This window comes from Sitodiplosis mosellana, unplaced genomic scaffold (genome assembly GCF_009176505.1).
Source record: "Sitodiplosis mosellana isolate CC-2019 unplaced genomic scaffold, AAFC_SMos_1.0 Smas_scaffold_14, whole genome shotgun sequence".
NCBI classification, from domain to species: Eukaryota; Metazoa; Arthropoda; class Insecta; order Diptera; family Cecidomyiidae; genus Sitodiplosis; species Sitodiplosis mosellana.
Window position 1 is genome coordinate 674,939 of NW_022595256.1, and position 17,535 is coordinate 692,473.

At 38.3% G+C, this 17,535-nt stretch overlaps 4 protein-coding genes across 20 annotated transcripts; 2 read left to right on the top strand and 2 right to left on the bottom strand.

Annotated features, from left to right (window-relative positions):
- Positions 1-67: 67 nt before the first annotated feature.
- LOC129568009 (zinc finger protein 677) lies at positions 68-7,598 on the top strand. 17 transcript variants are annotated; one of them, XM_055445485.1, is made up of 11 exons: positions 74-234; positions 386-434; positions 4,074-4,162; positions 4,273-4,399; positions 4,518-4,760; positions 4,831-4,889; positions 4,978-5,041; positions 5,128-5,773; positions 5,866-6,033; positions 6,136-6,293; positions 6,367-7,598. In XM_055445485.1, exons 3-11 carry the CDS (start codon positions 4,142-4,144, stop codon positions 6,486-6,488), a joined length of 1,608 nt encoding a protein of 535 aa, XP_055301460.1. In that variant the 5' UTR covers positions 74-234; positions 386-434; positions 4,074-4,141; the 3' UTR covers positions 6,489-7,598. The 17 variants fall into 17 exon arrangements, with proteins under 17 accessions (XP_055301471.1, XP_055301460.1, XP_055301467.1 ...); XM_055445496.1 differs by lacking the exon at positions 386-434 and having other exon boundaries at positions 68-234; positions 4,273-4,390; XM_055445492.1 differs by lacking the exon at positions 386-434 and having other exon boundaries at positions 80-234.
- LOC129568007 (ecdysteroid-phosphate phosphatase) lies at positions 7,425-11,680 on the top strand. Its single transcript, XM_055445484.1, has 8 exons — positions 7,425-8,127; positions 8,211-8,451; positions 8,543-8,759; positions 8,845-8,946; positions 9,019-9,194; positions 9,417-9,749; positions 9,820-10,066; positions 10,138-11,680. The coding sequence occupies exons 1-8, from the start codon at positions 8,027-8,029 to the stop codon at positions 10,770-10,772; spliced, it is 2,052 nt and encodes a 683-aa protein (XP_055301459.1). The 5' UTR covers positions 7,425-8,026; the 3' UTR covers positions 10,773-11,680.
- LOC129568010 (two pore potassium channel protein sup-9) lies at positions 11,650-13,521 on the bottom strand. Its single transcript, XM_055445505.1, has 4 exons — positions 12,918-13,521; positions 12,589-12,806; positions 12,118-12,518; positions 11,650-12,034 (listed from the first exon to the last, which is right to left on the bottom strand). Exons 1-4 carry the CDS (start codon positions 13,096-13,098, stop codon positions 11,761-11,763), a joined length of 1,074 nt encoding a protein of 357 aa, XP_055301480.1. The 5' UTR covers positions 13,099-13,521; the 3' UTR covers positions 11,650-11,760.
- Positions 13,522-13,839: 318 nt separating this feature from the next.
- Positions 13,840-17,203, bottom strand: LOC129568006 (mucin-2-like). Its single transcript, XM_055445483.1, has 4 exons — positions 16,993-17,203; positions 14,516-16,917; positions 14,176-14,444; positions 13,840-14,102 (listed from the first exon to the last, which is right to left on the bottom strand). Exons 2-4 carry the CDS (start codon positions 16,896-16,898, stop codon positions 14,043-14,045), a joined length of 2,712 nt encoding a protein of 903 aa, XP_055301458.1. The 5' UTR covers positions 16,899-16,917; positions 16,993-17,203; the 3' UTR covers positions 13,840-14,042.
- Positions 17,204-17,535: the final 332 nt, after the last annotated feature.

Genomic DNA, 17,535 nt, shown 5'->3' on the forward strand with positions numbered 1-17,535 from the left:
AACATCGCATCGTTTCGGTCGACGATTTTACGTACTCGTTCCACTCTCGCGCCTAGTCGCATAGTTCAGTGTATTTGTTCGAACGCTTCAAATGTGTTTTCATTCTTTTTCGCTGGTGTCTCTCCATCTTTCTTTATTCAATTTATATTTTGTGTTTCCAACAAACGGCACAAACAGCCATACAACGCGCGTACATATTTGTGTAGCGTAATAGCAGAGAGCAGCCATATTAAAGTGAGACAAAAGATTTTCTACAGAAAAACGAAATAAAAAATCATTTCATTTCTCGTACGTATATACATATTCTTTCACCATTTTATTCTATTTTTTTCTTTTTCTCGCCAAAAAACCAAAATTGTGTTGTTTGTAATCAAAATGTAAGCAGCAGAAAAAAGAGCGTAAATCGAAAAGACAATAATCGACCAATATTTTATGTGAGAGTGTAACATTTTTCGTCGCGTTTTGCATGTAATAAACAAAAATTTTACGAAATCAAAATCACTTTTGATCAAATCAAGTTCAATTAGTGGTATGAGTTTCGAGGTTTTTTTTTTAACTTTTTAGCCAATTTTAATAATTTTCCCCATTGGTTTTTGTTGCCTAATATTTCCAGAGACACGTTTGTTTTGTGAATTTATATAGACATGTGTGAATGTGGTTTTGTTTTGGCGTTACATCGAAATCGGAATGTGAATTGTTGGTTTTTTTTGGTCGTCGCTCTCTTTCAATGAGTTCGTTTGACAAAAATACCAAAATACCAAAATCAAAAGTTAAATTTTAGTAAATGGCAAAATAGTTGTTTGTCGGTGATTTTTCGGCAGAATTTCAAATAAATGCATTGGGCTTTGATGTGCATAGTTTTTTCGTTCACATTTTGCCACTGAAAGTCGCATAGAGGATGTAATGTGCGTATCTGTGCGCGTCGTAATTTATTTAAATATCAATTTATTAATGTGCACTATACAAGCTATTGCTGCCGTTGCTGCCGCAGCGACTGTAGTAGTCTGCTGTGGTTGTTGTTGTTGTTGTTGCTTTTGCTCTTTAACTACTGTAATGAGAGAAAAAATAAACACAAATAAATCGACAGTACTGAGTACGCAGAGAATAAAAATTAAATAAAACCGTGTAATGGCCGCAACGTTCAATTAGAATTGTAGATATCTGGTGGTGCGTGTATGCGTAGTCAAAATCGTTTCAAGTGTTTAACTTGATAAAACCCATTTGCTTTTATCTTGATTTTTGTAAATAAATGAATTGCATTTCGAAGCATTTTTCGGTCGACGACAAACACTTCGTTTTGCGTACAATTTTCATCGAAACAAAATCTTACCACCAATCAAGCGTCTAACATAGAGCGCATTTATTCAAAAAACCGTAAATCTTGAAAATTCAGTTCATTAACTTGATTTCAAAGTTCGATTAGTTAATTCTCGGCCAACTTAAAAGTTGATTATAAGCCTTTTAAACGTATAACGTTTTTCTGAGCGCAACAGAATATCAACTGCAGCAGCAACAACAACAACAACTGCACAGTGCAAAATGATCATTTTGAACACCTTTCGCTTTTGCACACTGCGAAAATGTAATCACGTTAAATAAACATGTAAGCTCGCTTTATAATTACCATAAATTATTATTGGTGTCACACGTTTTGCTCAAAGCATATTAATTTGGCGCGCATTTTTCTCTCTGTTTCATATATATATATATATATTCTTATGCTTACACACACTGTACTCACTGATGGATGCGAGTTGCAATGAATATCCATAGCAAAACAAAATCGAAACGATGATGATAACATGTTGATATGTGTTTGTCTATTTTAAATAAATAGCCACAAAAGAGAAAGAGCGTATGATGTGTGCTGTTCATCAGTACAGAAGAAACAAGTAAGACGGTGTCGCGACACACAGCCGAACCGCACACTGAAATGAGAGAAATGTAGAAAAGGTGTGCGGAAAAAGAAGAAGAAAGAAAAAAAAGAGTTGTTTTTGTTTTTCTTTTCTCTCGTCTATTTCATCCACTAAACCATCAATTTCAATGTTTAGGCGCGATTGAATAAGACAGAAAACCAGACACACATTTTTCTTTTTTTTTCGAGGAGAGAGACAGCTCTCGAAAGAAGCGAGAGGTACCGTATGTGTGTTAGGCGCGCAGACACAACGCATAACCTCTAAGACATACGGTTTTTATATCGCTCATCCCATTCTAGCACGAGTTTTGGTTTTCACACACTCGGGGAGAGTGATCTCTCTCTCAACATGCTACGAATCTGCTCGCATTGAAAAGAGTCAAGAATATTTTCGTGCTGTGCCGCCGCATATGAACCTTAGAATACAAACACGAAACGCACAAGCATATATGTGTATCCCTTGCACACCGTCGCCGCTTGATAACGACAAAGAACAATACAGACATTTTTTTAGAAAGAGAATGAGAGCAGCAAATTTTGACACATTGCATGCCATCGTTTGTTTATCATTATTTCCTCGCGCGTCCGTGTGTAGATTTGTTGTGGTGAATTTTCCGTCTGAACTTTGATTGCTGTTATTTTCCCCTTCGCTTCACATAATGACTTCGCTTTGCGATGACAAGAATGTACTTCTTACTATACTTTGCATTCCGTACCATTTGTCTTTCTCTCGGTTTTATTAAAGTTTTCGTTTCAACAACGTTTACGGCCAATCGAAAAATGTGTCACTTCACTTACCGTTTAACTCTAACAATCGAAATGAGTGAATAAGTGTACATTCTAAAACAAACAACATTGGAAAAAAAAATCATACAAAAAGAGAAGGGCATCTTTGAACTGAATATTTCTGCCATCATTCTTATACAAAGTCTTCGAAAGCAGGCCGAAGAAAGAGACAGAAGAAAAAAACAAATCATCAAAACACGACGGCACCGTCTTTTTTAGCGTTCGTTCAACGTAAACACAAGTCCAACGCGCTAAAGAATAAGAGAAAGGCAAAATATAGAAGCACATCGCCTCCTGTCAATGTGAATATGCAAGCGAACATTTTCATTTCAGAATCACAAGAAAGAGACTACACTGTTTTCGCTCTTCTTGTTGTTTCTACTTCTCTATCCACTCTAAGTGACTTGATTTCTGTTCCTTTCGCGTATGAACACTACCTTTTTCGCTTGGTTTCTCTCCCTCTCGTCTTGTATCTCATTCGTAAAAGTTGTGTGTGCTTTCGCGTGACATCAACTCGGCATTTCGTATACACACACGTATTTGTACGTAGGAAAAAAAAAACGAAAAAAAAACGACGAGAAATACATTGCAAAATTGACGTATGTAGCAATGTACGGCGCAACACACAAAATCCATTCAGGACAGAGACACATAAGATATGTATTAATGTATAGTCCGTTTGGCATTCAATTGTACATACTTTCTCGCACTCACTCGAATCCGACCCAGACACACTTAGCAACATGCTAACAGCAGCATTCACACTAACACACACAAAGATGCTTGACACGCTCAAACCATCGTGCATCGCAGCAGCAGCAGCAGCAGCAGCAGGAGCAGCAGCAGCGACGGCAACAGCAACAGCAACAACGACAGAGAGATATATACAGACTGTTCGCTTTCGCTCATATCATCAATTCCAATCCGTTAGAAATTGGGAGCGCGTGCGAAAGAAAGAAATACAAGAAGTGAATGTTTATGTTTTGATTGTTTTATTTCATTTTTTCCTCTGTGCCGCTGCTACTGCTGCTGCTATACTTCACCCAAGTGCCAGCTTTTTTCCACTCTTCGCTCTATTTTATTGTCGTCTTGGTTTAATGGTTTGTTGTTGTTTTTTCTCTTTCACCCTTTGTCAAAGTTTTTCGGTGATGATAAACTTGACTACGGAGATGAGATTTTCGTATGTGCTACAGTGCTTTTGTTGTGCGTGTTTTTCAGATTGGAATATTTTATCGCAACGCTTTATTTATATTTGTTTGCATGAATGATTAACGGTGGATATGGAAATATTTTGTTTTTGTTTAAACTACAAACAAAAATCGACATTTTTGCTGAATTCTTTTCAAATATTTCTTTCTCTTTCATTTTTCAGAAGCAATAAAAGTGAAGTTCACGCAACACTGAACACTTTGCCCGGCTAATGAAAAACACGAAATCACAATGTTAACACCGACATCACAGGTAAATTCAATGTTAGATAAAAAAAAATCATTTTCTGATCAATATTCCACAATTGAGAAATATCTGAATTGAAATAATAAAAAAAATGAATGTTTATTGAATATTTTTAGGGTCATACCAGTACGGTAAATTTGGCCCAACTAACAGACGACACCAAAACATGCTACATCGCCCAACCGTTTGGCTATGCAAATTATGCATTGGTTAACCAAATGCCAATCGGTCAAAGTAATAATGGTTCTTACACTTTTTTATTTTTTTCCTTGTTTTCTTTCAAATCATTTTGTTTATTTTCTAAATGTTCATTAGTAGTTCGGATCTAAAAATGCTGACTGTGTGTATTCTCTTATTATAGCTGCATCGACAGTTGCTGGCATTGCTACGGTTGACAGCAATGGACGAATCCAAGTGGTCAATAAGCCAATCACAAACACCATTTCCAACATAAGCTTCAAGTGCGACGTATGCGGACTGATGTTTTCCCATTTGACGCTGTTGAATCATCACAAGCGGATCCATACACAAGACGGGACGGATGGCACGAACGATCAACAGATTACTGTGGTGACACAACAGGCTGGACAAAACTTAGTTCAAGGTAATAACTTAATTTTTAATGAAAATGGACAAAATATTGGCTCATATTCAAATTATTGCTACCAATGAAGCCATGGACCAGCAAGTGCAAGGAGGAGACCATCAACAGCACCATCACCATCAACAACAGGTAAGCATTTTTTAGATTCTGGTAACACAATTCAGCCATCCGGGGCGTTGAAGTCAAGTGATATCAAACAATATTATCGTTTATTCAGCATCATCAACAGCAGCAGCAACACCATCAACAGCATCACACTGCTCAACAACAACACCATGCCCGTAAGTACTTTTTGTTCGATTTATTTGTCTTCGAATCATTTATAAACGTTTTATTTTTTCTCAATCGCAAATTCCCATCCAAACAGAGCAACAGCATCATCAGCAGCCTCAGCACCAGACGCATATAAAAATCGATAAGACCATAAAGTGTATAACATGCGGTGGTCCTGTACAGCAGAACCCAAAGCGTAAGGGTCCAAAATTGATACGATGCGAAAATTGTATCAATAACGATGTGTCTTCGATAATGACACAACAGCGTCAAACACAAATCTTTGTTGCACCCGATGGTGATGTAAAATTCGAAATGAATCCAGACGCCATGGATGTAATCAACGCACAAAATGTCATCGGTGTCAATCAGGCCGGTACATCACAGCATCAACATTTAAAGCAGCCGAAAATTGAAAATGCCGCTGGTTCGTCAAATCAAGCCGGTTACTATCCGGTGAAAAAGCGAAATATGGCAGCCGTCACAAAATGTCACAAATGCAACGGATCCGGTGTGATATTCATCGGAGGACATAAAAATTCAAAAGTTCCGCCACAGGAAAAGCCTTTCCATTGTAACATTTGCGGTGGTTCATTCTCGCGGTACTCGAGTTTATGGTCACACAAAAAATTGCACAGCGGTGAAAAGAACTACAAATGTTCGATTTGTGGACTTGCATTTGCCAAAGCGGTCTACTTAAAGAATCATTCGCGTATCCATACTGGAGAGAAGCCATACAAGTACGATACAATTGATTAAAATTGGAAATGTTCATTTCGGTTTGTTGGTATTAATTAGCTTGCTTGCACCCTCTCTCTTCCCAATCACACAGATGTCAAACTTGCGGTATGCAGTTTTCTCAATCGCCACACTTGAAGAACCATGAACGCACACACAGCGGTGAAAAGCCATATGTTTGCGAAGTCTGCGACAAAGGATTTGCACGCCACGCCACATTGTGGAACCATCGTCGCATTCACACTGGGGAGAAACCATACAAGTAAGTGTCACTACCCTGTCAAGCCAGGCACTGCTCATCTTTTTGTTGGGTTTTTATGAGGGGATTATTCATGTTGTCTTTTGAAATCTACTTTTTGAATAGATGTGAGACATGCGGTTCGGCTTTCAGTCAGGCAGCCCATTTGAAGAACCACGCCAAGGTACACAGTGGAGAAAAGCCATTTAAATGTGAAATTTGTACAGCCGCCTTCGCCGATCGTTTTGCTTTGAAGAGGCATCGAAGAATTCACGAGAAATATGGTATGATTGAAGCAGTGTCTCTGTGTTATTTGAAGCATTTATTTAACAAATTTCTTTTATGAATCGTTCGCAGGTCAAACAGCACCTCGTCAACCGGCCGTCAATCCGGATGAACAGATGATCGTTCACAAAGAGGAAATCTTGGATCCAGAGGACAATGACGAAAATCAGCAAGTTGTTTTGACTGGCATCTAAACATCATCAAATCAGACAATGGAAACAATAATTAAATCTAAACACATTTTGCGAAAGCCCTGACCGACACAATACATGTTACACACACGGAATTCGGATCGATATATAAAACTAAATGCTAAACCGCTAAAACAAACATTTACTATACAATCCGTGCGATATAGTAAATAACAAACAAATTTTAATACAATTACAAGTTAAGTGAATGAAAAACAAAAAACAGAGCGAATAAAACGCATTCAGATGAAAAACCGGTAGAGCGACCGATTAAAACAGAAAAAAAAACATTACACAAATTAATGTGCTAGCATCCATAGATCTATATAGCATTAAAATAGCGTTAAGAACTTTCTAAAAAAAAAACAACAACTAAACACACCAACAAACCATCAGATTAAAATTATCGTTATTGATAAGGAATTGGTGTATTTCAATAGAAACAAACACACGTACACAGAAACGATGATTTCGTCATTAGTTCGATACTTGAAATTCAAGTAGGGAGAATAAATGGAAAAATTGAAATATGAAGGTTTAGAGGCGAACAGGTGGAACATGTGCGAATCAGATCTATGAGACAAGAATATTTTAACATTGTTTATTTTTATTATATTTTTCTCTTCATTCTTATATTTTCTGTAAAAATAAAACAAAGGAACAATCAACAAACAAACACATACACACACAATAAGTTTGGAAATAAGTTTGAGTTTGTACAAATGGTATTTAGTATGCACCGACAACCTAATTCATCGCTTCATGTAAATCAATTGGAAAAAGTCATTCAAAAATCACCTAACTAGCACCGGTCGAGTGCTATGCCATCGTCGTTGGCAAATAACGATGAATAGATCCATGCCCAACAGAAGACAGAAAAATCTTGGACAATACATTTTCGACATAACCAAAACCACACACAACACACACACACAAACCCACACAAACAAACAAAACATGAAACATTATAGTTTAACGCGATTCGATGCAAAAACAAAAACAATATCCATAGAAATAGTCCAGTTGCATTAATTTGTAAATAAATTCTAAGATTTTTCGATTCATTACTGTACTAACCTTTTAATATTTTAATAAAGAAAATTTAGAATAGCATTGCATTGTGCATTCATTGTGCTCGAGTCCGATTGGATCGAAGGATAATCAAGGGCAATTTATGGTTTGCATTTTTCCCTCCAAAATTGTGTATAGGGTATATGATTCATAGACACTCAAACAGAAAGAGAAAGCGAAATTCATGCTGCGGCCACTGATGTCGCCACTTGTATCGAATGCTACATTCGTTCACAAGTTCAGTTATACCATGCGCATTACAATACCATAAAAAGCCGTGTAGCGAAAACTCAGTGTCAAACATAAACACACTCGCACATTCAGTCACCTGTTTGAAGCTTAGGAGCAAAGAACTCTCTCAATTTAAGAACGTACGTTCTTAAACGGTTTGATTTCTCAAATTCAGTGTGTCTCATCAAACCTAATCCGAATAAGTTCTTTTTTAATAAAAAAAAATACGTCGTAACGAAATGCCACCGCCTAGAAAAAATCCACCGCTACAGAATTTTTCCAAACCAGAAAAAACCCCGCTGCAAACGCTCATGTTTTTGGGCATTTCGAGAGACAGAGCGTAAGTACTAGTACATGCACATTTGACATATTTTTCATAAAGCAATTCGCATGGTATTTTTCATGGTTAAAACGCTTTGACAGTGAAAAGGCTTTAGCAGCCACGGGCAATGGATGTTCAAAGAAAGCGATGAACTGGCTTGTGTCTCATGTGAATGATCCACGATTGGATGAGAACATTTTACGCGAATACACGTTGTTAGCTATGCCGGTCGGAGCATTTGGCGAGCAGCTATTGACTTTCTGGAATGATTCACGTGACCTTTGCAATTGGAACGATGCACACAATCGATTTCCGCATATGACATTGGTGTCATTTTTCAAGGTAGCATTTGTTTATTCCCGCTTTGCATGGGCATTAGTGACCTTTGAGCAATCAATTTTGGATTTTTCTTTCGTTGGGCTTACCAAACCAGGCTTCCGCCGATATGGAGCCGCACATCACAAAATCGGTAAAGGCTGTGGTCAACACACTCAACGCATACATAGAGAAACGAATCGATTTGAAATTGCATCAGGATGAGGAATTCATTGGGTTCTACATCAATCCGCCTGACAAAAAGTTTTTCGAAAACATTGCAACAACATTCGTCGATGCTGTCAGAACGATTGAGAGCAAAGAAAGTAAAGACAGTAAGTCAAATCGATTGCATTTTGGATGTTTTATTGTATTAAAGGCTTGCCAAACTAACGTCAATCACTTTGACATTCATTCAAGACATTGAAGACTATAATCAAGCATCGGCATTAATGGCTTGCTGTCCGTGGTGCACCAGATCGCATTCACCGAAGCGGAGTGCTCCCGTCGAGACAAGAGGGTGTAAGTATTTTCAATTGAATCCATTTGACACATAAATGACGCGACAAATTTTACTGTTTTTCAATCATTCAGCAATCGACGTGGACTGCGAAGAGAAACCAGCACAATTGCATTTGAAATTGGCCTACAGATACGACAAAATGGATTCGATAACGCTGTCTAGTTTGCTTGACCGATTCGAATACGTTGATGCATCAGCATGGGAACTGCGATTGTACTCACGCGATGCTCGCATTGAACAAAACCAGGTGAATATTTGAAATGTCATTCTCAGTCAAGTCATGTTAAATGGAGAACAAAGCACCGTTGACTGAACACTGTGGAGTTGCCAGGATTTGCGTCTCTTGCGCCAACTTTCACACTTTGTCTCCAACTTGCCCTGAGTTTAGAGTCTTTGTTAGCCTAACGATGTTAGGAATTTACGTTTGATATTCACGTTTCTCGTTTCGTTCCGTCATCACTGGCATTAGGTATTCAGAGTAATGACAAATTACCGCGCACAAGTTCACGATGAACTGAATATAAACATTGGCGACTACGTTTCGGCCACAGAAACTGCCGTGAGCAATGGCGATGAAGAAGGATGGATTTATGGTGCGTCACTAACAACGGGTACCTCAGGCTATTTCCCATCGGATCATGTGTTGAGAGCACCCGAGTCCGAAGCATGGAGTTTGCACACACGACTTCAGTTCGTCGGTTCGGGCAAGGGCCGTTTACAGAATGACGAACCATTAGTGAATAACATGCGTCAGCCAGAAGCTTCGCTGGAAGATTGTGCCAGAGCGGCAATCGATTCTTCGGTGAGTTTAACAACATTTTTCAGCGTTTCGAAACAGCTAATATAAGTGAAAAACATATCCGAATTAACAGCGAAAAACCATTCCATGGAAACCGACAATAGGAAAGTTACTCGAACGTCCAAACGATAGTCAGAAATTGCTGATAATGCGACATGCAGAACGTGTAGACTACTCGTTTCCGAAATGGACGGATCAGTGTTTTTCGGAAGCTTTTGGCTATGAACGGTTAGATTTGAATCTGCCACTTGTTCTGCCCGAGAGAAGAGACGGTGAATACCGTTATCCGTGGAAGTTTGATTCACCGATAACGAACATGGGTAAGTCAACATGGCCACACTCAAAATGTGCGCTACATTTACAATTTATTTCGCTTTTTCTTCCACCGCAGGTGTTAATCAAGCATTCTTGACGGGCCAAATGCTAAAGGAACAAGGTGTTTCAATTGGTTTTGTCTATTGTTCACCAGCATTCCGATGCATTCAAACCGCACAGGCAGTACTACAAGGGTTACAGACGCCTGCTGAGGTAAAAATCAGAGTAGAACCGGCATTGTTCGAGTGGTGCGCCTACTACACGGAAATTCCACAATTCCTAACGGTCCAGGAACTTGAGATCGCTGGATATAACATCGATGTAGGCTACGTACCACTTTTGTCTTATGAAGACTTGAAGTATAAGCAACGAGGTGAGAATCTTGATACGTTTTATCAACGAAACCACCGAGTATCCGACTACGCGGTCAAACGTTCCAGCGAAAACATACTAATTGTTGCGCATGCTGCCAATTTGGAGACCAATAGCCGACTCTTGCTGGAAGGACGACCGATGGCCTTACGGAACATACGAGAGCTAATGGAAAAGATTCCTTACGCTAGTATACTAGCACTCGAGAAAAACGAATATTTAGGCAAATGGGTCGTGGCAAAGCCTATTGTTCTGCCTCTAACACATAGCCGAAACTTTCAGTTTGATTCGCGCGTATTCACTGATCTACATCGACCAACTGCTCCTCGTCAAATTTGAGATGTCGTTCAGAAATAATATAAAACATATTTAACAACAAATTTGTATGATCATGTATGATTTCGTGAAAAAGTTCGAATTCTAGGGGGAAAACACATTCAAATATTCACACATATTCGGAACTCCAAATGCAAGTCTTGACTTACCATAAGCCATTTATTCAACACAAAAATGGTTTCCACAGAAATCACTGGATAGCCATCTAGCACAGCTACGAAATGCAAGTTCTGTATTGTGTGAATATTCCTCATTTTCACAACATTATGAAAGTGTTTGTTTCCCCTAGATTGATTTATCATTCGAAGTTGTTTAATCCACTGGCTAACGTGTTGGTTGCCCTTTTTCAGTTTTTTCGCTAAAATTCGAATCAACCGTTACGCTGCGATGATTTCATGAAAATTTTTGTTCGAAGAATATTAACTGCATGATAGTTTATTCGCGCTAGAGACGGCGATTGATAGTTTCGCATAACTGTATGATTTCTAGCAAAATGTTTTCGAAGAATTTTTATTAACGAATTCAACTATTTTTATCACGAATGATATTTTCACTGAATACGCATATAAACGAACAGCATATTCGTATAGAGATTCGTAATTAGTTCAAATTTATGCTCGAAAAAAGAAATATTAAATGAAACAATCGTAGAAAAACCCACTATCAAAACGAAAACCAATCCCATCGTATCCCATCACTGTTCTCAGAAAACAAATATATTTTGTAATCGATTAAATGAATTTGTAGTCAGATCTATAACAAAGAAAGAAACAATTTAGAAATCTATTTAAAGACACAAAATACACCAATAAAAGTGAACCTTCTTTGTTAAGTTTATATATGAAAGCCAGAAAAAAATAGAAGAATAAAAAAGAACAATAAATATCAATAGATTCGAAATAAAAAAAAAATGTTTTTACGTTTTTATTCAACACACATTGAGACATTTTACATATTTACAGAATAACACGTGCTCGATGTGGCACGGCATTCAAACGGAGGCTCGCTTAATGCTCAAATTATCAGTGAGAATTTCGGCCGGATGATATCCTCGATCGATAAGTAGTTCGTGGTTTGCGCAACTGGCTCCGCCTGAGCATGTGCATGAACAAGTGCTTATCTGGTCATCAACATCAGAATAGTAATTGGATTGACTTCCACCAAGCAATTTCCCGGTTGCATAAGGATCATCGTAAGGCATTAGAACGTTATTCGATGCAGATGACTGTGCTTCTTGTTCATCGCGACGATTATCTTCAGCTTGCCTGGAAATTTCAATAAATTTTATCGTGAATTCAGATTTTTCAATCAATATGATTTGGGTTTTCTTTTTCTCCTTGCAACATACATTGTCATGAAACGTAGGACGAGCAAATTGATGGAGGCAGCGACTACGGCCAAACCGAACAGAATGAATACCAAACTCAGGGCCACATAGCCAGGTTTACTCGTCAAAGCGTGGTCATTTTGAAGTGCAACATAATCACCAAATCCGATCGTGGTTAATGTCACAAAGCAATAGTAAAAACTATCGAAATAATTCCAGCCTTCATATCGGGAAAATACGGCGGCGCCCGTAGTGATAATAACTGATGACAGTAGCACGTTGAACAGCATCAAATTCGTCTCAGTTGCCTCCGTTTGTTTACATCGAATGTAGAGTTTCACTCGTTTTATGAACACCGATACGAATTTGTTCAAACGCTCACCAATAGACTGGAACATAACGAGACCCAATGGAATTCCAACCTGTATTTGAATGAAAAGAGACGTCTTTAGCACAATCAAAAATCTCGACTGAATTTATTCAGAACATTACCATTGCATAGCCCATGCAGAACGCCTTCCCACCAATTGTGACTGGCGTAGAGTGACCGTATCCTATCATGGCCAATACGACTGTTGCAAAGTAAAATGCACCCGCAAATTTCCACTGTGGACCCGCCTTATGGGGCTTATTTTCGATTACAACTATTTCCATCATTCGATAGTCTTCGGCTGTTATATTATACTTTCGAACAAATGTATTCTTTATATCTGCAAATATTTTTCACCCAAAAAAGAAAGAAAATTGTCAACATTTTTTTCTCAACATAAATCACCAACAAAAAAAAAATCGTATTTATTCAATCGAATAAAATCACTAACTTGATAAGAAAGCCCATCGTTTGCTTTCAGTTTCCGATTCGAGTGCATCAAAAACGGCAGCACCAATTAATAAATACGTAAATGTGCACACAACGAGTGACAAAGTTCTCACATTTTGCCGTTTCATTGTGCAAGATGTCAAAATATCAATCACACTATCACTCCCTTTAGGAAGTCGCATTTGAAGAAAATCGAACGCAAAAAATTAATCGATCAACAGAAATGGTTTGCATTGAACGTGCGTTTTTTTTTCTATGTTGGCCCAAAATCTAAGCTGCTGATGTCCATGTTGGCTGACCAATCGATATAATTTTTCACACAAAAAGTACACACACTTGATAGATAGAATTTTCTTGGGCCTTTTCAAGTGGAGTTGATATGGAATATATCGCTATTCGATTCAATCACAAAAATTTCTAGTACTTTTTTAATTGAATTGTGTTATCGTTTTACTTTTCTCTCTCTCTCAGTTTAATTGTATTTTATCGATATAAAGAAAAAAAAATGTTTCCAATTTTATCATAGACGTCTCGTAATTAAAGAACTAATTTTCGTTCCACAAGATTTTCTGACACTTTATGATGAAAAAGCTTCGAGAGTGTCTGATTATATGGTCGAAAAATTGAGTTTACCCTACTCTAGTGGCGAGAGCAAAAGAGAACACCATAGTCAACAGATATGTTTGTTACATCTTACAGCATGGATGCTCGCAGCATCTACCCCTCATCCCAGCATGTGTCATATGACAGCAAATGCATGGAAACGTTCACACTTAAGGGAAGCAATCCCTGGACACATGACATGTTGCGCGTCATACTGTATCAATTTTGGAAAATGTGTGTTTTATTTGCATATTGATTTTTTCTCTCACTTCTTCTTGATGTCATACCTTCAGCACATGAGAAGAGAAATACAGCGAATGTTTCTTGTTTTAGTAATTGATATTCATGAAAGTTTTATTTAAGATTTTTCTATATTTTTCTTGAGATTTCATCTTGAGCAAAAGAAACCGATTTGTATATTATAACGGGTCTATAGACCAACTTATGCGCAGCTTCAGAGTAAGGACACTCTACCAATTCATGCAATCCATATTATAGCTTCGAGTTTAGTTAATGTATCCCATTATGGCTGTTTGTTTTCTTTACTGGCCGTACTTGAAGGCTTCTTCAGTCCGATGCCCGACTGTAACACAAAAAACGGAAACACCTTAATTTATCTGATTCATGCAAAACTGTAAGGAAAAAAATTGTATTACCATTCTTTTGAATTTGCTTAGTCCGCTGGCTAACGTTTTTGTGGCATTTTTGATGCTCGAGACCGTTTTACCACTGGAACTAGGATCCACGGTTACGCTGTTATTCACTTCGCTGCGGTAGTCTGATAAGGTTCGGCGCCGATTCTGTCCACTGCTATATGCCGCTTGAACGGACGGTTTGGGTGGTGTCATAGTCAGATATGTTCTATCCTTTTTTAAACTTGGAATTGGCGACTCAGCTGGTAACTCTGATCGTTCTGCTAAAGAGCCTATGAATCATGAAAAAAAAATTAGAATTTGGTCAAACAAATGATTCAGAAACCAAATCGATGGTTCGTACCTGTTTTTATGTTAGCAGTAGGAGACTTGGACAGAACGCTTCGTGGTGTGCTGGTGATAAGAAAACTTCCCTTGTTATTGTCAACTGATGCAACTGTCTCATTGATCAAAAGCATAGATGCGACACTCTTCATTGGTACAAAGGCACGTAACGGTGCTGTTGATCGTCCACCCACCGTCTGTGACACTCGGATTTTCAAATTCCGTGTAGCTGGTGGCACTTGAGGTTTTTTCATTATGCCATACGATGTTCTCAACTTTTGCGGCGAGTCTTTCGTGGAATTCGTCAAATCACTGGCGAATGATTTGCGTCGCGTTAAAGTGCCAGTTGTGCTGGATTGCAAACGTAACGGTGCGTTCGGGCGATTCAAATTTGAGTTGAGGCTTGGTTTTGGAGACGGTGATCGTATACCACCAGTTGTGGATATAGGTGGACCTTGAAAAGATCGTCTTCTTGCAACTGGATTCAATGGTTTCATTTGGGCGGGTTCGGACTCTTTTGGCGTTGGCTTTGTATTAACCATTGTTGGGCCTTGTAGTGAACGCCGACGGATGACTTTTGCTGCATCTGCCTTGACCGGCGGAATCACCGATTTAATTTTCTCATTTTTCGGTGTCGTTCTTGTGATTGTGCCAAATGAACTGCGTCTTTGCAGTGGCGGACGTTGTATTGGAGTTGTCATTGGTGTGGATTGATATGGTGATGGTTCGACTTTTTGTTGAACAGCACGAACAGCTGCTAATGGTTTCTCTTTTGCCGACAGTGATTGACTACGAGCACGTTGTAAACGTTGAAAGTCACCATTCTCGCCGAAATCTGCTACTGGTTGTGTCATGACAACAATATAAGTGGGATTGGCAGCATTTGCTGTTGTATTTTCCATCGGTTGCAGCACATTGACATTTTGATGTGATCCGAACGCGTTTTGAATTTGTTTCATAACTTCCGACAAAGCCGGATCAATCGGACTTATTTCTCCATCAGCTTTGATACTCTCTTTTGAATACTCGGTGTCAGTCAGCTTACTGTCATCAACTGTATCGTCGGCGTTTTTCTCAATGCTAAATGTTCCTTGTCGCTTAATTGGCTGCGGTGGTCGTAGCCCAATCAGACCGTTACGCCTCTCTTGGTTATCGTTCCCTTTGTTTGCTGTTTGTAGAATTGAACTCAAATCATCCAATAGGTGTTTAGCTGTGGACTGTTTATTTTTATCATCGCATTGATCAACCAGTTTCATCAAGTTTTCTATTAGTGAATTTCGATTGTAAGCCGACGATTCTGGTGGCAGTACCACCGTTGAATATTGACTCTTCGGTGTGGCTGGCTCATCTTCAATGGTGGCTGGCGCTTGAGTGCACGTAATATCAACAGTTTGACTGTGAGTTGGTGTCGTCACTGCCACCGTCGACGTGTCGATTGTCATCGGTGATTGTGGAATTTTTTGTTTAATTGAAGCTAGTTTCTCAAGTATTTGACTACGATTCACTGCCCTGGATTCAACTGTCTCTTCGCTTATTTGATCACCTTCTTTTGATGTTGATTTTTCGCCAGACTTTGAGCCATTTGTCGGAATATTCAACATTGGAATGTTCAATTTTGCAATATCATTATCAATGTCGCTATCAATGTCGATGTCAGTTTGGGAATCGATTAGATTTGGCTTTGTCGCCCAAATGTCATCGAACGAATCATCTTTGCTGGACTCACGCTGAGCCGTTGGCCCATACTTTTGCTTCTTTTGTACTATTTCATCTCCGGATAACAACTCATCGCCATGCGATCCACTTTCTCCAGCCAAATCCAAACGGGTATTTGATAAACTATACTTCAGTAAATTGAGTGATGTACTTTTTGCTTTGCCGCGTGGTATTGGCGAAAGGTTTTTCAGAATAGGTGGTGTTATTTGGACGGAATCATGTGTTTCACTGGATGGATTCGCCTTTTTGGGCGTATCAAATTCTGCTTTAGAATGTGGTTCATTTCCCGATTCACTCTTCGAAATGATTGGTGATTCTATCGATATCAGTGTTCCAGTCTCAACGTTCAATAACTCGGCTTCGGCTGGTGCACTGGACGAAATTAGAGCTGCATTTACAACAATCTCAAATGGATCGTCCGACAGGCAGGCTTGTTTGTCAAAGTGATCAAATGGATTATTATCATCTGCATCGACTGATCCGGAATTGAGCAATTTGTACAATGGTTCTGATGAACAAAGAAACGCCATCGATTCAGATGCTGCTGTTGTCGATGCATTATTTTGATCCAACGCTACTGACTTATTGGAATTTTGATTCGACCAATTGCTACTAGAAGACTCATCATCCACATTCAGATTGTTGAAATCGATTAATAAATTGTCCATGTTCGCCTTTTGTGTCATTTAAAAACTCAAATTAAACCTGTTGAACATTCGGAATGGAAAAAAATGCATATCAAAACAACAATACTTTACATTAACAATGATAAACACTTACACTCAACTGACACCACTTTAGATACAACATCAAAAATATTTGATAACCAATAGAACAATAACAAAAATATCACAATCGTTGCTCGTCAGAAATAGTTTCAATCAGAAATATATATAAAAAAAACAGTGTGTAAATGTAAGTACAAACAGAGCTGAGTGGATAACACAATAGCTCTTTTAACTGTTGGGATTTGAAATGTCAGAGTAAAAATGAAAAGGTGTACACATCAAAGTGAAGTTGGTTGCGAATGACAACCGATGCAGGTTTGAAATTTGAATGAAAAATCGGTTGATATCAATTCAATATTTACATTTTATTACACGAATGTATTTTTTTTACACAATTAAATGGCTTTGTCATGCTATCACTATTATGATAGTGATATCCTAATTTCTAACATTTTTATGTGATATTCTGAGAAAAATCCAATACGGAATCATAATGTTGAATTATGTATTGTAAAGAGTTCTCTACTTTGAATAGTGTATAAAATGCCCATTCACTTAAATTCCTTTCTTTATTAATTCAAACTCACGGATGACT